A 20,059-nucleotide genomic window follows, 5' to 3' on the forward strand; every position below is an offset into this window, starting at 1 on the left:
TATTATATATAAGTATATAAATTTCTCTTCATATTTTCATTCAGAAAACTCTATAAATTAATGAAAATAAAATAACATAAAAGTGGTGGGAGAAAATGAAAAGAGATAAGATATGCTTTATTTATTGTTGTTAAAGAGAAAGGATGATGAAATGAGAGTAATTTTGTTGTCCAATATGTTTGTTTTTGATTAGTTGAATAGTTATGAAAGAGAGAGTGGGAGGCATAGAGATTGGAGAAGATTAAAGAGAGTGATAACTGTGCGGAAACACGTCCACTATGATCTATCTCTCATGGCTTCCTAAGCATATACGTAAAATTTCATCATTTCCACACCTTTGAAGTAGCATCTAGTTGTGTATGTGGGACTAGTTTTGCCTGTGTGCTTGAGAACGCGTGTGAGACACAAGAGAAGCAAAAGGGAATGGACTCGTTAAGAAACATGTAAAAGGGTTTGAAATTATTGTATGAAATGAAAGGACCCAATGATAAAATGTTTTAGTGTATGTATATATCATAGGATAGGGTCCTGTGATCATATAACCCTATTGCCATGTTTGACTAACACCGATGGTGAAAGGTTTTGTGATTTCTTTTTTCTTTCTTTTGAGTTCAACATATTGTTATTGTTATCTTTTCCATCCCTTAAAAAAGCTTAAAACCATCAACAAGGCATTTATGGTAATGCAAGTGCTGATAGCCTCTGTGAATGCGGCAACATAGGGAGCCTTTTTATGTGGAACTGCCCTTTTTCATCATTGTGATTCTGATAGCAATGTGATTACATTTTACGACCTTCAACTTCCCTTTGCCACATGTCGTAAAAACTAATGGTTGTGACTTTGAAGGTGCATGCTTCGGTTATCACTTAGCAGGAGGGTCAACTTGGATAGATCACACTGCACTTGATGTTGACAATGAGGGACCCAATCAAACTTCCAATATTGCCTTTTTATGTGCCTAAAATATTGACCTTTCTTACAGGTGTGGCTTTGGGACAAGTGCTTTTAGATAAGTGGTAAGTTAGTTTAGTTCAGAGTTTAGATCCACTCAAAATTTAACGGATCAATTGAAAAGGAGGAGCAACCATACCATACCATACCAACCAGCTGGTTCAGTGCACAAGATAAAAAGTGGGCATTGAGTGGGCTAGAAAGGACTGCTACCACCATATAATGCACAATTCTTGTATCGACCACACATATAAATGCACATTCCACGTATTTGTGGGGATATTAATGGGTTTTTCTTGAGGTACACCAGTCCAGTGTGTATATTTTCCTAGCCGACAGTACCACGGACCAATGAAAAAGACTTGAATTTTTCAGCCGAATTTCAAATTCTATTTTTTAAAGTGGACTCCTGCAACTGTTTTATTTTATATTCTAAAATTCAGAACTACACCAAAAAAGGAAAAGAAAAGAAAGTGGCATATTGTTATCTTTCTCATATTTTCTGCCACGTCTCTTTTAAGTTGATTCTTCTGCTTGGTTGGTTAGGCGATGAGTACGATGTACAAGACTTATCCGTTTAGTATATGGATCTAGAGTTTGCTCAGAAGGCTCTGGCGTTTGAATGCGCAGAAACTTTGAATCCGATGCAATTGGGTAGGGTTTGGCCCACACTGTGGATTGTTAAGTCTAATTGCACTCGCTTTATAGACCGTGGCTTAACTGCGAATGCGGGTGGCGGCGGCGGCGGCGGCGGGAGCATACTCACCAACAGCTCACAGGTCACAGATACACCCCGAATGAAATTATGCTATTACGGCGGAAGTTAGATAGTACAGAGTTATACATAACAGCCAAGCCGAAATTCAGGGACTGCAAAAGTGGTTCCAAGTGTCACAGCTGTCACTCAGATTTAAAACATAGAGCAGGATGAAAATGACTATATTCCAATAACAGGAAAAGGAGCAAAACCAACCCTCTGATTATTAAAAACAGCAATCAAGAAATGATTTTTTTTTTCACAACTCCAATTTTTTTCCAGCATGAAAAGAATTCATCTTGCCCACGGACTACAAATTTTACACCCAGGTGTTATTGTGGTATTTACAACCAAAGACATGCTCCGCAAACTGTTGCATCAATTTGGGCCAAATCAAACACCTCGAGCTTCTAATTATACTCTATTTCTTTACATTTAGAAAAAGGATACGACAACTTGTTAAGATATAAGCTATCCAGAATTTCCTGGTAATTCGGGGCTAAAAGAATCATTGAAACAACTTGTCCCGTCAGCATATCAGATTGCACAAATCATTCATCCTTGCCCGAGAAATGTTGGTAAAAGGATAGACCCTGAAGTTGCCATTCCCTATACAGGTCATTGTCAGCTGAGCATTGCTCACCATTGTCTGCAGTTAGATAGCACATAGCCAGCATTAGCATGAAGCCTTACTTTTCAGGAAATAACAGCTTCCTCTAACTTTATATTTAAAATAAATATTGGGGGCACTGGTAAGTAATAAATAGCTACTTCATCGCAAAAAGTTCGATTCAGCGCGTCTCTGTTAGTGAGTTGGCATTCCCTTTTGGTTTAATTCTATTTAACTTTTTGGCGGTACGTGATCACCTAGCAATAATGTTAACAAAACAACAATTGACTTCTCTATTCATAAGAATTTGGTAAATAATGGAAAAATAATATTGGAATTCCGTTGTAAGAATTCGTTCTGGTCTTGCTATACTGTTTGATACGAAGTTGGAACAGACAATCCATCTAGGTGAAAAATATTTTGTTCGGAATTTTTAATTTGGGAAATGCCAGAAGTAAGTTGTATACGGTACCTCACAAGAGGCTTCTGTGTCTTTGCAGTGCCAGCTTGTAAAAGGGATACAGTCCACATATGGACACCATGTGCAATAACTGTTGATGTTGATTCCATGAAGAACTACCACAAGACAACCAGCCAATCTACGAATAGAAGAAGCTTCTCATCAAAGATTTGACGCATGCAATAAAGCAGAAGTTATAGAAGACAGCTAGCCATGCAAATTAAAAAATAACGATAAATAATTACAAACAAGAAGAAAAAACAACATACAATAGGCCGAAGAGGATAAGAGAAACAATCCTGAGAACCGGTCTGTCCAGCTTTTTCTTCAACTTTAAGTTGATGTAACTTTTGACACCATACTCAACAAGACCACCTTTATTTGGAGCTACTGGTTGGAGCTGAGGGCTGAGTAGAAAAACAGATCCAAGAAGGAATCCTGATATAAAACCTCCAATGCTGGCAAAATTGTCTACATAAGGCAGAAAACCAAGGACGAAGTTGCACACAAAGACAAAGACTAATGTTGCTATTGCCGAAATCTGCATCCAACCAATAAAATTGATTAGTAGCAGAGCAGTGAGAATAGATAACCAAAGGGAAAAAGACAGGCCTTATTGGTATGAAATTTCCAGTTCCAAACAAGTTCGGAAAGCAATGTTCCCAGTAATCCATATAAAGGACCGGAAGCACCAACAGCGGGGGTGTTTCGGAGAAAAAGAGAAGCCACCAAGCTTCCCACGAAAGCTGACAATGCATAGATTATACCAATCCTTACTGCAAAGCAATAGGAAGCGTTCATAAATTAGAACGTCGTGAAAATCTCAAAATCGTTATTTTTAAAACAATTTAATTTCTATAATTGTTCTTGATATGGGCTTTACTCAGCACAGTTTAAACCTTTGGTTTTGAGTCTCTCTTGTTTCAAAACTATAAATTAAAAATTGATTCCTTCGGGACTAAATTCAAAAGGAGATCATGATGATCAAGGATTGACTTTATACAATTTTAAAAGCAAAAGCAATTTAAACTACACTTTCAAAACATAAGAATCACAACTAAAAATTTCAAAAACCTGAGAGATAAAACTAAACTAATAAAATTATAAGAATTAGGAACTATAATGGAGTTCATTTTTTTACACAGTGAGTTTTAAGATTTCACAGAACTAACAAAAGAATATTTTACAAGAATTTTAAAACAATTATTGACTAATTAATGTAGCGTACATATTATTGTGACTAGTCAAAAGTGTATGTTTGATCAAACTCAAAGGCACAGTTTCACTGTGTTCTTTGTTATTTCAGGAAATTACAGATAAATATAGCAATGCATTGTGTTGTGATCCCAGACACTCAGCAAATCTTGACACAGAAGAAAATTGTGGCGGCGAACCATTTTTTCGAAACATTCACTAAAATAGATAGGTGAAATAGAAATGTGACGGGAGAGAAGAAAATAAAAATAGAATTACTAGGTCCAAATTCACGCTCTAGGCGAACTCCCACGTAGACGATACTCGAGAGATTGAGAAGCAGGTGAAAGAGTCCACCATGCAAAAATGGAAACGTGAAAAGACGCCAAGTTTGGTGCTGCTCTGTCAAAAGGATCCATCGAAGAGCTCCCATTTCATCTAACCTGCACTCACAACACCACATTACTCATCTTTCAAACTGCACACTATCGTAATAGCACCACCTTTCAACTCCAATAGGTCAACATTTGTTTCTCAAACCAGATCCTCCAAATTGAATCAATCAATCTTCAAACATAAATCTACTACTACTACTACTACTAATTAATAGATTTGGTGATAGTGAAACGTTAACCGAAGAAACTAATTAAATTACCAAAGAGCAAATATATGAGTAATTTTTGTTTAATTATGGTAAGGAATAGTGGAGACTGACTTGGACTGAGAAGGACCTAGGAGTGGGTTCTCGGGGAGAGGCTGGAAGGAGAACCTTCCGAGGTTTTGCAGAAGGCAATCGCCGTGAGAATTGGTCCAGCAATCGTTGACGAGCATGGTTGCAATGAAAACTCCTATTTGGATTATCACGAACACTGAAACCACCCACGTGTCCCCTCGCCGTCGTCCTCCTTTTGATTTCATCAATGGCATCCTTGCGTCCGGCGCAGGAGACAGCTTCACGTCAATACGTTCCAAACTTTCCGCCATCGATAACAGTCTTCAAGATTCTAGCTGAGAGAGGGGGATAAAACAGTAGATTAGTTCGTTGAGTTTGGCGGGAAGCAAAACAACCTTTCTTCTGTTATGCGTTGTATTTACAATAATAAAATATTATTGTGGAAAGCAACTCATAACCGGATCCGTGGCGCAATGGTAGCGCGTCTGACTCCAGATCAGAAGGTTGCGTGTTCGATTCACGTCGGGTTCAAATCCCTGATCCGAAATTATCATTTTTCTTATCCGATAAACTTGGATATATAATTATATTTTTGATAAAAATTAATAAATAAAATTGTTTAATATTTTACCCTCCTGCCTAAAAACATTACATGCTCAATAAATTTAAAAACATTATTAATACAACTATTAAAATAATAATTAAAGAAAAACTTACCATGGTTTATAATTAGATGATTTTTTTTTCAAATAAAATTAAAATATTATTACTCATCTATTTTATTGTATTTTACATTATTTATTTATTTTCTTTTTTTTTTCAATTACAAGTGTGACATTCCAAATATATAATATTAATCATATAATGAAGGCGTCACCATTCAAATAAAGAGAACAATCATAATAGAATAGTAGTGTAGTAGTTGATATTACAGTCATCCATAAAAGAGGATAGAATTTGAAACTTAAACAAATTAGAGTGTTCCAAAATACACCAAATTAAATATAGAAATCCTAAGAAGAACTAAGCGGCAACATCAGTATCTTCTAGTACTTGCTCTAAAAGCATCTCCTCAACCACATCTGCTCCGATCCAAATGGATGATCATCGTAAGAGAAAACATACCCAAGCAACACACAACATAAAAGCAAGGGTGAGCTAGATAAACAAACAACATACCTATAATATAGTCATTCAAGTCATCATGCTTAATTACATATTAAAAAGAACAAGCAAAGCGTACCAAACACACCATGCATCAAATTACACGACACGACTCATCTAGATTTTGTATAATTGTCTAGCTATTGTTCGTCTTTGCACATGCATATTCAGTTGGCCCATCCCCAACACTATGCAAGGTAAATCCCTCAATCTGTCTATGTCTAAACTCCAAGACTATAGACGAGGACCTCCCTCTACTCTCACCACTCACATTGTTCTTCTCTATTTGAGTATGAACAATGCTTTGAGTGTAGGAATAGACATACCATTTCAAAGCTCCCAACATTATACAGACAACAACATTATCTCTACAATCATTCTCAATCATCTCTCCCTGAAATGTTCAATTCAGCCTCAATCAAGTCATTCAATTCAAGTATATAAACATACATTCCTACACACATAATACTTAACATAACATCAGCAAGAAGTTCCTCCTTGAACTCTATTTCCACATTTTCCATTCATAATTGTACATGTCGATATATCACAATCTTTAGTCATGTCATAAAAACAACTCATACATACTCAGACATTACATATTTTCACAGAAACATCACTTATTAACACAAATTTCTTTATATCATATTATTACCAACACTTACATAATTTAAAAAGCTTGGAGACCCTCACCAATGGCTCCAGAAGGGTCAAAAACCCTAAAGTGAACTAAAAAATGTCCAAGACGGATGTGCGAAACTCCCAAAACGTCAAAAACATCAAACACACTCAATCTGCCACACATAATTCACTCAGCGCACCCCTCCCTGTGTGCTAAGCGAATTTGTCTCCAGGGGAAGCTAAATTCTGCAGATTTTGGCAACCCAACATTTCGAAATTTGTTGTGGACCTCTTCCCCAACTTCTAATGATGATAGGTCGAAGTGTAGACTTAATCAAACTTGCCTAGATGGTTCTAAACATTTCTAACCCCTTTTCTTAGTGATTAAGCCTAAGTTTCTACTCAAAAACCTCTTTTTAATTGATTCAGAGCCTCAATTCTTAAGATGCCACTTTATATCTGTTTTTAACCAATTTTATTGTCTTACTAAGTTAGAATAGACTTACCAACTCTACTTCAACAGCCTATGGACCCTTAGACCTCAATTTCACCAAATCACTACCTTGGTTCCTTTAAAACAGCCTAAACAGTGCATACTTACCTTACCTTTCCACTTGATTCATCAACCTAAGGACCCCATTTAACTTCTACTATTATTATCGTGTTTTTGACAAATTTTATGAGCCTAACAGGTTTCAATTGGCTGGTCTAGGTTGCCTCAACACTCCAAAGGCCCTCTTAACTACAAGAGCTCAAAATCACCATTTTAGTTCTTCTTAAAACAATCTTAAACAGGACCTAGCACCTAACCCTCTTCCAAATAAAAATTGCAACCGATATCTCACAACCCCCAAGTCCAATCTCACAAAACCGAATTAAAATAACAATACATCGTTTCAACATTTAATTATTTAAAGAGCACATGGTCTAAACTTTCATAGTAACAACAATTTAGCTCAAGCAATAAACAAATTTTAGAATTTAGTAAACCCACATCACTTAACCAGTTCAAAATAGAAATTCTAACTCCCCTTACCTTGATTCATAGCATAGTTTAACTCCCAAAAAGTTGTCTATAATACCCTAACCAGTCATGACCATAACAACACCCTACAAACCACCAGTGATGTAAACAGCTCTTAGAGCTCAATATCTTGAAGGAAACAGAAAGGGAAGGAACAATGCACATACAGCTTATGCCTGGGCTGGACAAAAAATACTGAAGTGTATTGTACTAAAGTTAATTGTACTATATTATACTAAAAAGAACTTAACCATTTTTGCTATAACTTAAATATACTATTTTATGGTTCAGTTTTTAAAAACTGAATTTAATAAATTTTTGGTTCAGTTAATTGTATTATCTTTGTGGTAAGGTTAGTTTGTTTGTTAGGTTGAGAGGATGGTTCTACCTTTTCTTTTATATCTTCCTTTTTTATACATTATTAAAATTATAGTATCATTTTCCCAAAATACCTTCAGTTATATCTTATTTTTTATACATTATATTTTTATTTTTTTATTTAGATTTAAAAGATTTAAAGTTATCTTGTAAAATATTAATTTTTTAAAATATATATTTTGACACAACTTATTTAAAATTTTATTTTAGAAAGGTCTAATTATTTTTTTTCATCAAAATTTATATATTACAAATTTAGTTTTAAATTAATATATTTTAAATTTTTAAAAATAATGTATAAATAGTGTAGATATTTATAAATATCCATGTATAAAAAAGACTATAAATATCTTTTTTTACGGATATTTATCAAATAACCAAATAAATAAGAAATATTTTTAAATGAATTGTGTAATATATATATATATATATATATATATATATATATATATATATATATATTTTATATTTTGGTTAAAAAGATTAATGAGATGTAAAAGAACGAGTAAAATATACAACATATATGTCCAAGGCTTCATGAGGGGGACAATTTACAATTCAGTTAAAAGATTTACGTATATATTGCAGTTTAATACAATTTACAATTCAGTTAGTAGTTCAGTTCAGTTTATATTGTAGTTTAGTACAATTTACAATTCGGTTAGTAGTTCAATTCAATTTATATTATAGTTTAGTACAATTTAGTACTGTACAGTTCAGTTTAATAAAACAAAAAACAGTTCAATTTAGTTTGTCTGAACTATTTTAGAATTCAGTTCAGTTTAAACAAATTAGTTTTTAGTTCATTATAGTTTTTAGCAGTGCACTACAGTTTCATTTGTCTACCCCTACCTATGTCCCAGGTTCTAAACCAGCAAAGAAGAGAGACAAAATCACTTACCGGTCCGAAAAGAGAAACCAATCGATTTAATTTAAAGCTCTCGATGTTGCGGATACTTGGACACCTCCTAAACGAACATGCAATGAGAAATTAGTGTGGAAGCTAGAGAGAAGGTAGAAAACGAAAACTGGTTTTCTTTCTAGAGGATTGGAAACCTGAGCTAATGAATTTCAACTACAGTAAAAAGGTTATTTTTAAATGCCAAAGTATTTTAATATAAAAAGAAAATCTGGTCCTTTTAGCAATACCTTCCATTAGCTCCTTTTTATTTTATTTATATAAATTATTTATATATTTTCAGGCTCTTACAAGAAGACTAACGTCAAGTGTTATGAGTAAAAAATTTAATGTGTATCTTATATATAAGAAACATTGCAAATACTTCTTTTGAAATTATTATAAACATTTACACCGCTTGTTTTGTACTTTTAATAGATTATGCTTATTTTTCTCAATATTCTAAGTACTCACCGTCTATATTCTATTTAAAAGTATTACATTAACTAAAACTTAGATTAAAAATTAAAATTAAAAAATATAAATAAATTTTTTAAAATATAATACCAAATATTATTAATATAAATAAATTATTTAACTATTTTACATTTAAATGTTATAAAAAACTTATTGTCCTTAAATTATCAATTATCTTTTGAGAAAGTTGTAATTTTGAGAAAATAATATTTCAATATAAAAATAAATAAATGGGTATAAAATACATAGTTAAAATTATTATTATTATATGTACATATATTTTAATACAGATACAACTAAAAATGAAATAAAATAATATTATTATTACTTTACTGAAAATAGAAGGGATAAACATCTTATTTTAAAATCATATGGGAAATATCATATTTTAAAATTAGGACGTGATGCGAAAGATGCCTGTAACTGCTTAACTTAATTTAGGAGTATTTACTTTTCCTTTAATTATTATGTGTGGATATTGATATAGAATACGCATAATTTTTCTTTTTTATGAAAATCTTATAAAAATTTAGGCTATGACATGAATAATTATATAATTTATAATACAGTTTTCGAGAAGATCGATGAAAGTAGAAAACAATCTACCATATCAATAAATCACATAGCATATTTTAGTTTAAATATATATATATATATATATATATATATATATATATATAATTATAATTATAATGCTAAACAAATTCATATCCACATGAGTAAAATATATTATAAATGATTTTGTACAAAAATTGATCTAGAATATTTAGAGATAGAATTTGTAGGAAATTTAGAAAATTAGTGAAAAATTTATTGAAAAATGGTTGATATTTTATATTGAGTAATATTTAACAAACTTTGATATCTTAAGACAGGTAATTTTGAAATAAGTGAAATTTTTTATTCTGAACTTTAATTTAGATTAAAAAAAACCACTCAATTTAAGTGAACAGATTGAGAGTTATGATCACAAGATAAATTTGGATAGAATTGAAATTTTTAAATTCAGGTAAAGAAAGAATAAGAGATGAATATGAGATGTGAAAGGAAAGAATCACTCTTTTAAAAAAAGACAACACATAAAGGACAAGAAAATTCTATGATACAATCAATAGTTCTTGAATCACTGAAGCACTCACGAAAATCACTCTCACTAAAATAAAAGAGATAAACTCTAATTTTTTGAATAAAAATAAACTTTTTGTCTTTGGTGAAATAGTTGAACTTATATAGAAGTTTTAGCCATCATAATTATAAAGGATTCATTAGTTGAAATTACATCTCACTTAAGTTAATAATGATCATTTATGATAATAACGATCCATTTAAGTTAATAATAATCTAAATACGATTGATTGTAACTGAAATTATGACAACCAGAAATCATCAAAAAACTATAAATCTCAATACACACTTATAAAGCTAGTCATCCAAATTCTTAGTATTGTAAAACCTCATTCATGCATTTTTGCAACAAAATAAAATAAAATAAATGTAGCAAAAAACATGCTCATTGGCCACTCCAAATCAACAAGTGTCACTCATTTTCTTAAGTTGAAATCATGATTAAAAACCATATCACCTCCTTTTTCTTCTAACCGGTTGGATTCACATCATACTCTCCTTCTTCAAGAAGATTCGTCTCGAACTTAAGACTTTATTTTCCTGAAAGTTTTAATAAAAGTTTATTATGTCCTTGTAGATGACTTTATTTTTACATAACTTGAAACTAATTATTGTCCTTTAAGATCAAATACAACTTGAATAAATTTAGATTTATTCCTTTCCAATGGTTGTAATCTGTGGAGAACCTCTCTTGTCAACACTCCCTCACCTTCATATGCAACAACAAATAACTCTATGTGTTGCGTTTGATTATCCTCTAAGACTTTATTTTTCATCAGCGAACTGTATGCATAATAAAAAATTAGGAACAAGCCTTTATTTCAATCATGGGAGTTGGTCACATGCCCATCCTTTTGTTCCTTTAAAATGACATCACAAACAATAGAAGAAAAATCATTAAGAAATAAATTTTTCATGCCCGGTTTCTCTAGTTCTTTTTCTTTTTCTTCATTTTCTCTTCTTTCTTTTTCTCTTATTCTTTATTCACTCTCTATTGGTTCTTTTTCTATTCTTTCTTCTTTTGTTTTCTTCTTCCTCCTATGTTAATCCTTGTTGATTTGTCTTATTGTTATAAATTTCAACTTAATTTTATGTCTTTCATGCTTCGAATAAACCAAGAGCTCAAGTGTTTTTAAAACAAAGTCATGACTGTCCTAGAAAAAGATGACAAAAGTCAATGGAATGATATCACATAATACTTCTTTCACACACTATCCCTTAATGAATATAATTTATACTTGATTCAGATGGGAGCTTGTTAGTAACGGGAGTTTCTCCACTAATATTTGGCTTACAACATTTTTGTTGCTTCTGTAATTGTATATGACTAAACATGAGTGGTCTTCAACTAAACAACTTGTATAGTAAATTTTCATCACTATTCTAAACCCAGAGTTGAAGCTTTGATACCAAATAATGTAAACCTCATTTGGACAAGGACTAGTTTAGGATATTTGGGGTTAAAACTTGTAGGAAATTTGGAAAATTAGTGAAAAGTGGATTAGAAAGTGGATGAAATTCTAGGTTGAACAATATTTAAGAAATGTTGATATTGAGTTGTAGGACTCTAATTGAGATGATTTTGAAATAACGTGAAAGTTCCTTTTGAACTTTAATTTAGGTTAAAAAATCTCTAAATTTGGGTGAGTAGATCAAGAATTATGTCCATAAAATAAATTTGGACAAAGTTGAATTTTCTAAATTCAAGAGAAAAAAGGGGAAAGAATCACTATTTTCAAGGGAGACACATAGAAAGGATAGGAAAGTCTTTTAATACAACCAAAGAATAGGAAAGATTTTTATACAACCAAATAATCTTGAACCACTTATGAATTTAGGAGAATCATTCTCACTAAAATAAAATAGATAAACTCTAATTTTTTTAATAAAACTCATTTTTTTTCATTGATAAAAATGGTTTAGTTTATATAAAGCTACAACCATCATAAATATAAATTATTTATTAGTTGCAATTTCAAGTCAGTTAAACTAACAATGATCTTACATAAACTAATAATTATTTCACTACTTAATTATTAATTGTAAGTAAAATTATAGTATCCAAAAATCACCCAAACGAAATAAAACTCAATCTACTACTTGCAAGCTAGATATCGACTATTACATCTCATTCAAGTAAATTTTTTGTAATAAGATAAAATAAAATAAAATTACTACATCCAAATACTTGTTGGCAGCTCCAAATGAACGTGTTATTAATTTTTTTATTCATTTATTAAAAAACCATGTCAACTTATTTTTTTCTACCTGATTTGATTTTCATCATATATGGATATTTAATTACCATTTGCAGATGGAGTACATACAATTATCATGGTATCCCACTTTAGGTGTACCTAATAATTATTAACAAATTTTAGTTAATTAATTTTTAAAACTTCAATGATGAAAAATTAAAATTAATAATGAAAAAACTATTAATAGTGTAAGAATAATTTAAAATTTGTGTTCACATATTTCTATTTCTTTATTTAGACCTATAAAATTGAATTTATTTTTGTAAGAGATTAAATTTTTCAGAATTTAGACTTTGTTGCAATTCATTTAAATTTAATTTCTAAAAAGTTAAATGTATTTGCACTAATATTTCATTAAGTAAGTAATTTGATTTGAATTTTTTTAATTTAATAATATTAAGTAAGTAATTTAATTTGAATTTTTGTAATCTAATCTAAGTTTATATTTTATTTTTTTTAAATTAAAAAATATAAAAAATATATGTAGATATTTATGGATATCCACTAATATAAAAAAAAAAAATACTAGAATTTTTTTTCAAATACTCAACCGATAACATGGTGACTAACGGGTCTGTCAAAATTCAATATTATCAGAGAGAATAGAAGTTTATTTTTAAGATTTAAAAAGCAAGTATTTAAATAGTTTTAAAAAATAATAATACATAAAAAAATGAGAAAATAAAACCAATATTAAACAACATAAAAAAATTTAGAGTAAAAGTTATAAAATTAATTAATAAAATGTAAAAATAAAAGAATATAAAATTACAGAAAGAAAGAAAATGAGAAAAAAAAAATCAGATTTGTTTTTTGTCAAGTTTGGCCCATAAATATCTACATATATTTTATTTTCGGTGTTACTCCCTACACCTCCCCAAGTGGGACCTGTACTTCCCTATTAATTTAATTTATTTCAAAAATATTCTACACATCTCCACTATTTTCTTTATTCCAAAAATACCCTACACTTCCCCACCATCCTTAACAATCTTTTCTCTTTTTTTCTCTCTACATTAATGGAACATTCATGTGGTTCAGATTTGAATTTGTAACATACTACAAAATATAAAATTCAGAGGAAACTTCAATATTAGTATTTCTACCATTTCCATTTTATAAAATTAAAAGTTAGATGCAAATACAAAATAATAAACATAATAATATTAATAGTAAATAATGATATATTATTATTATTATTATATACTAACTTTATGATGACGAAAGAACTAAATAAATTNTAAATCTTTAACAAATAACTTTTTATATATTTTAAGTATTTAATAATATTTTTATATTATTTATCTAATAAATTAAATATTTTATTCAAGTTATTTGAGGCAAACATGTCGGTGAGTTAAAACATAATATAATGTTAAAAATTATAGATATTATATGTAAAAAAAAAAGATACATGTATATAAACATTTTTCTATAAATTTAGAACAAAAATTTACCATTTATTAAGTAATTTGAAAAGAAAAAAATATATTCAACAACGAAAATAAGATTGAATCAAAATTATTTAAGAAAATATATTCAAATTTAAGTCATGTAAATGCTCCATTAATGAGCCATGTAAATGCTCTATTAATATAGAGAGAGAAAGAAAAAGATGATTAAGGATAGTGAGGAGGTGTAGGATATTTTTGGAATAAAAAAAAATAGTGAGGAAGTGTAGAATATTTTTGAAAATAAATTAAATTAATGGGGAGATACAGGTTGGAATTGGGAAGTGTACGGAACAACACCCTTTTATTTTTCATACTTTTAATTAGCCCAAGTAATTTTTTTGAAACATATGACTTTTCTTCGAAAATAGTCCGGTAACTTTACTTAATTTTACTTATTTTTATTTGATTTATTTATTTATTTATTTCAAAAATTAAAATGAACCATTGAATACAATGAAAATGAGCTAAAATTCCTGAAAAAAAAACGTCAATTTTCTTATTTTCTGGCATTTTGTTTCCTTTCTCTTGGTCACATTTTTTTTATTCTCCAAGATCCTATCCGATCCTCTCTTGACCAATTTGAAAATTCTGTTACATAGGAAAAGTGTGGTGGATTTATTATCCGTAATTATAGATATTATAAAATTAAATTTTAATTTATACTTTATTCGGTTGAATTTAATTAATTTATATTTTATTAATTTAAATTGAATTAAAATTAATTTTTAATTTAAATTTAATTTAATTTATATTATATTTTATATGATTTATTTTTGTAATTTTAATTAGGTTTTATTTTAAAAATTTATAAAATATCTTTTTTCAAATGTCTGCAAGTATCACGTATGCGCTTAAGTTTTTGAAATATTGGTAAACAAACATTCACGAGCGTAACATAATTGGTTGTCAAAGAATAAGTTCCTATCGGCATCAGCCCGGCCCACTTCAATTTTCTCCTTAGACCCCTTTGTTTGCAGTCTTCACCGATTGGTTAGTTTTTGGACACATAATCTCATTTAAGAGTGTCGTGAACCCAAATTATAAACCGAACAAATTAACTCCATATTAAAATACTTAAAAAAATGTACTAATTTTGTATCATAGGTTTTATTTAAAATATTTTTTCCAACATTATTACACTTTTATCATTATTGTTTAGTTGATTATAACACATCAACACCTTCTAATCTTTTACCCCAAAACACCAAATAAAATTATATTACTTTTATTTTTTCAATTGGTTCATCTAAATTATTATAAATTTTAAAATAAAAATGTCATATGATTGATACTAGGTGAAAATTCAGTAGAAAATTATATTATATGATAGGATGTGTTGTATAAAGAAAGAGTTGTTGAGTTTAAAGTGAGCTAACACAATAATAATTTAAGTAGAAAAGAAGAGAAGGGAGAAGCGGTGAAAGGAAAACGTAGACTAAGGGTCTAAGCATAGAAAGCAGATAGGACTTATTAGCCCACAAATCAATCCATAATTTAATCATCTTAATTCCAAATCCAACTAATTTTATTCACTTTTAATTACAAATCTTTTCTGTGTGTAATTCGCTTTTATTGAGAAGCATCCAATATAGTTCTCTGTTATTATTGTTGGAATAAAATAAGCAAATGCCCCAACTATAAGATGCACCACCTTTCGTCAAAAGTTCACCTTCACTCGCTGTCGCTAATTCCTCTCTTCTCTGCTTCGTTAGTTATCTAAATTTCAAACCTTTCTCTTATTCACTGTCACTGTTAGGGTTTTCTGATGTGAATTTTTAGTTCATATGTTTCCTTCCAATGTTTTCTTATTTAATTTTACTCAATTTAAGATTTTTTGATAATGGGGAATGTTTAATAAAAGAAATCCCTTCATGGGTTGGTTTGTGTGCAATTGATGAGGTCACGTGTTTCTTATAACTGACTTCTGAACGTAGGAAATTTTGATTTTTGATGGATGCAACAAAGGGATTGGAGGTTCCAGGTGAGACCCTTGAAGCAGAAGTGAAAGCCTTTTTTGATTCTGCTCCTCCTTTGCAGAACAGTGATAGAATAACTCAGCAGTTAGATGAGTTCATTAAACGCAATTCTTCTCCTTCAGGTGAGTTCTCTGTTACTGCATTTGGTGTTGTGTTTCTCCTTCTGTGTGCTTCCTGTAAATGATGTGTGGTGGATTTTGGCTTCTCCAGAAAATGGGAAAGCGAGGAGAATTGTTTGTGTGACTTCTGGTGGCACCACTGCTCCGTTGGAACAACGTTGTGTTCGGTACGTTGACAATTTCAGTTCGGGTCACAGAGGGGCCACATCCACAGAGTACGTTGCGGTTTGCATTGTCTTGTTCTTGTATAAATATTTGTTTTAATTCTATTGAGACGAACAGGATGGTGGTTGTGTTGTAGGTATTTTTTGAAGGCTGGATATGCTGTTATCTTTCTTAACCGGAAGTGAGGTTCTGGACCTGAGAAGTAGTATTTTCTTATGTTTTATCAATTGGTGATCAACAATAGATAATTTATGCAGGGGAAGTTTCCAGCCATTTTGTAGATCTCTTCCTGATGATCCTTTACTTGAATGCTTCAAGCCCACCGATGAGTCGAACATTCAAGGTTATAACTGTTTTTTTTTTTTTCTCTTTTCGCACCGTAAGAAAAAGATAAAACTATTGTGATTCATTGAAGGCTAGAAAAAAATGCATCGTTTTTTTCCCCTTCTATTTCTCAGATGAAGTCCACTCAAAGATTAATTTCATTGGCTATCTTCTGGCATTGTCAATTAGCAGACCTACTTCAATTTTTTCCCCTTGGATTGCTATTTTATACAAACTCCTGGAGTTGTCCTGATTTTGGCAAATTCTGTTCTATACTTCAGTTTGCGAGGCTTATTCGGAAGCAGTGACGAGGGCTGTCGTGGATCATCACACTGTATTTTCCGTGGTTTCATGTCATTTTTTCTATTTATGGTGCCTCAGGTTCAAATTATTTGGATATAGTTATAGCCTCATTTGGGTTTTCATTCTATTATTGCAGGCAGTGGCAGGTGGTCTCTTGTTGAAACTACATTTCAACACCATATTTGAGTATCTCCAGGTTAGCTCTAGTCAATGCTTGTAAATTTCCCATTCATTCATTCATTCTGGGTTTTTGTTGACAATTGATTGTGGAGGTGGATAGAATTATTGTCTTCTGATTATCATGTGTTGGTCTGATTGCAAGATAGAGAGCCACATGTTTTATTATAAATTTTACTAGGTGTTTAATCAGTACATTTATCAGTGCTGTTTTGTCATTGTTAATTTTCTTGAGTTTGCAGATGTTACAAATTATTGCAGTGTCATTGAGGTGTATTGGCCCGCGTGCAATGTTCTATCTTGCTGCTGCAGCGTCCGACTATTATGTTCCTTGGAAGGAAATGGTATAAATATGTTATGTTGGTTCATCATTCCGTGAAAGTTTTATTGCAGTATTGACTTTAACCTTGGTTTGAATGATTGCGTAGTTGGTTAAGAACAAGAAATTATATCGCTGCTTGAATCAAATAAAATTTGTACAGGAGATATTACATAGAGAATTTGCGTGTAGCTTCACGTGTAAACTTACGGGAATGTCACATACTTCCTAGCCTTGTTTCTGTGCCAGTAGTATAACTTTTAACCATTGTTTGTAGTGACTTTTGACATACTACTGGGTTCTTTCACATGTACCAAAAGTGTGTGGAACTTTAAAATTCCTGTGCCTTTAGATAAATTACAGTCGAGGGATGTTAAAATGGGAAGATACACATTTGAAGAAAAATCGAAGTAGTTTTGTGTGGTTGATCATTAAAATAAAAGTTTCACTATAATGCTAGGTTGGAGTTACCCCATTTCGGAAAAGATTTCCTTTACTTGGTAATGTTTATCTTGATGTATATTAATCCTGCAGGTAGAGCACAAAATTCAGTCAGGATCTCACCTCTTGGACGTGAAACTAGTTAATGTCCCAAAAATGTTGTCGGTACTCAGGAATGATTGGGCTCCTCTTGCTTTCTGCATATCTTTCAAGGTATTGATGGTATTCGCATAAAAATAATAATGATAAAAACCATTTTTTTCTCTTTTGAAACACAGTTATGTTAATCATTGCTCTGAATGATCAAGGACTCAAGAAATGAGAAGTTTCAATTATAGAGTACATCATCTAATGGGAAACTTGAAAACTTTGCTTTTGACTTGTAACTTTCCATTTTTTAGTCCTAAGGCTGTGGTAAGCAAAACAGTAACAAAAAAAAATCTATATTGACCTATGCTGTTTTGACAAATATTAAATTACAATTACTGGATAACAGTAACAAAGCTGTCTTATTGGAAGTTGACAGTTTTGCGCTAAAGCGTGGGTACGTACAAGTGAGTTTTGTGCAACTCTGCATGTGATTCATACCTTGCATTTCAAAGACCGTCCTTTCCAAAGTTATAGAAAAGTACACTAACATAATTAGTACCAACTTTCTACAGGAACTTCATTGTCTGTGTTTTTCTCTAAGAATTTGTAGAAATAAAAATAGTTGGCATTTCTTTTGAGAGTATCAAAATATCTCTTGATAGTAGACTGATCAAGTATTCAAGTTAGTGATGTTATTTTTCTGGTTTTTGCCAACAGACGTCCAAACATAGAATGAAATGACGTAATGAGAAATAACATTTGTGTAGGCTAATATTTACCTTTCTTCGTTGTCTGACAGTTAGAGACAGATTCAAACATTCTTCTAAAGAAGGCTAGTGCAGCTCTTGAAAAGTACAAGATGGATGCAGTAGTTGCAAATGAACTCTCATCTCGCAAGGAGCAAGTGGTGGTTGTCACTAGTGCTGAGAATGTTGTTGTTAAGCGTGATAAGAGTCGGTCAGATAATGATGTAGAGAATCCCCTGATTAAACTTCTTTCAGAGAAACATGCGAGTTACATTGAGCATCCCGGTAGATGAATCTAGGGAATGACTTTGGCTACTCGTGGTTGCAGTTTGGGCACTAAAATTCGTTGCATCATCAACATGAATAAAAGGGAGAAGAATTAGACAGTATGGATACAGCACAGGGCTACAGACGAAAGGAACTGTAACAGAAAACAACAGTTCTAACCTTAGTTTTGTCATTTTGCAATTATTTATAAATTTTGTATTTTACTTCTTGTGATTCTTCTTATCGTTAATTGGGCTACCCTTTTTGTCATATTAATTAATAATATTCAACTAAAAATATGCGTGTAGTCATACTTTGGCAGAGGTTTTGGTTTTACCATTAGTTTAATAGTTTAAGATGAACGGATACCATTAAGAAACAGCAAAGGGATTATGTATGGTGAAATAGTAACCATGGTATGACAAACGTGGAACTTACCATGACGTATTGATGAGTCTCGGTTTGATTGAGTTTTTCTTAGTTAATGCATCTCTTTGGATTATATTTTGTTCTTAAACTCTTAATTTTAGAATAAATTTAATTTTGATTGCTTAAATACTAGTTCTTCTTAAAATCTGTTAACCAAGTGTTTTTAGACATATTTTTAGTTTCAGTTATTGTAGTAAATTTCTAGTCTTATAAATAAATAAAATTTAGATTTGCTTTCTACTTTTAGTGTATATTTTAGTTCTTGATTTAGTGTATTTGTTTAGTTTTAGTAAGTAGCTTAATTCAACTTTGTTCTTCATCTTTTGAAGTAGAATTTTGTTGTTTAGTTTTGATTTTTTTAGGTGCTTTGGAAATTAACAATTCTGATGCAGTGAACTTGAGAAAATCTGGTCTCGGTGGATAGTTGAAGAGCTGAGCTGAGTTACTCATTATTGGCATGACCTGCTGGATCAAGTTAGAGCTAAAGAGATGGAATTGAAATTGTCACTGGCAACCTACACCAACCTGTGAATAAAGAAGAAGCTGAAATGAACGAAAGAGTCTTGAACAAGCTGAACTTGAAGAAGGGAAACCTGCTGGACCAGAAGCAGCAACCTATTACTATAGGTTGGACTCCAATGGTCAGATTCTGCATTCA

At 31.0% G+C, this 20,059-nt stretch overlaps 2 protein-coding genes and 1 non-coding gene across 3 annotated transcripts; 2 read left to right on the plus strand and 1 right to left on the minus strand.

The window, feature by feature from the left end:
- Positions 1-1,884: 1,884 nt before the first annotated feature.
- LOC106760423 (RHOMBOID-like protein 8) lies at positions 1,885-4,947 on the minus strand. Its single transcript, XM_014643854.2, has 6 exons — positions 4,689-4,947; positions 4,253-4,416; positions 3,392-3,555; positions 3,049-3,320; positions 2,792-2,918; positions 1,885-2,358 (listed from the first exon to the last, which is right to left on the minus strand). Exons 1-6 carry the CDS (start codon positions 4,898-4,900, stop codon positions 2,239-2,241), a joined length of 1,059 nt encoding a protein of 352 aa, XP_014499340.2. The 5' UTR covers positions 4,901-4,947; the 3' UTR covers positions 1,885-2,238.
- Positions 4,948-5,105: 158 nt separating this feature from the next.
- On the plus strand, positions 5,106-5,177 carry TRNAW-CCA. Its single transcript has one exon. It is a non-coding gene; the product is annotated as a tRNA-Trp (tRNA).
- Positions 5,178-15,530: 10,353 nt separating this feature from the next.
- On the plus strand, positions 15,531-19,208 carry LOC106760923 (phosphopantothenate--cysteine ligase 2). The gene is made up of 10 exons (XM_014644369.2): positions 15,531-15,752; positions 15,980-16,143; positions 16,232-16,355; positions 16,442-16,486; positions 16,563-16,648; positions 16,911-16,963; positions 17,069-17,128; positions 17,352-17,453; positions 17,963-18,082; positions 18,759-19,208. Exons 2-10 carry the CDS (start codon positions 15,996-15,998, stop codon positions 18,996-18,998), a joined length of 978 nt encoding a protein of 325 aa, XP_014499855.1. The 5' UTR covers positions 15,531-15,752; positions 15,980-15,995; the 3' UTR covers positions 18,999-19,208.
- Positions 19,209-20,059: the final 851 nt, after the last annotated feature.

Source organism: Vigna radiata, chromosome 5, assembly GCF_000741045.1.
Source record: "Vigna radiata var. radiata cultivar VC1973A chromosome 5, Vradiata_ver6, whole genome shotgun sequence".
In the NCBI taxonomy this organism is placed as follows: domain Eukaryota; kingdom Viridiplantae; phylum Streptophyta; class Magnoliopsida; order Fabales; family Fabaceae; genus Vigna; species Vigna radiata.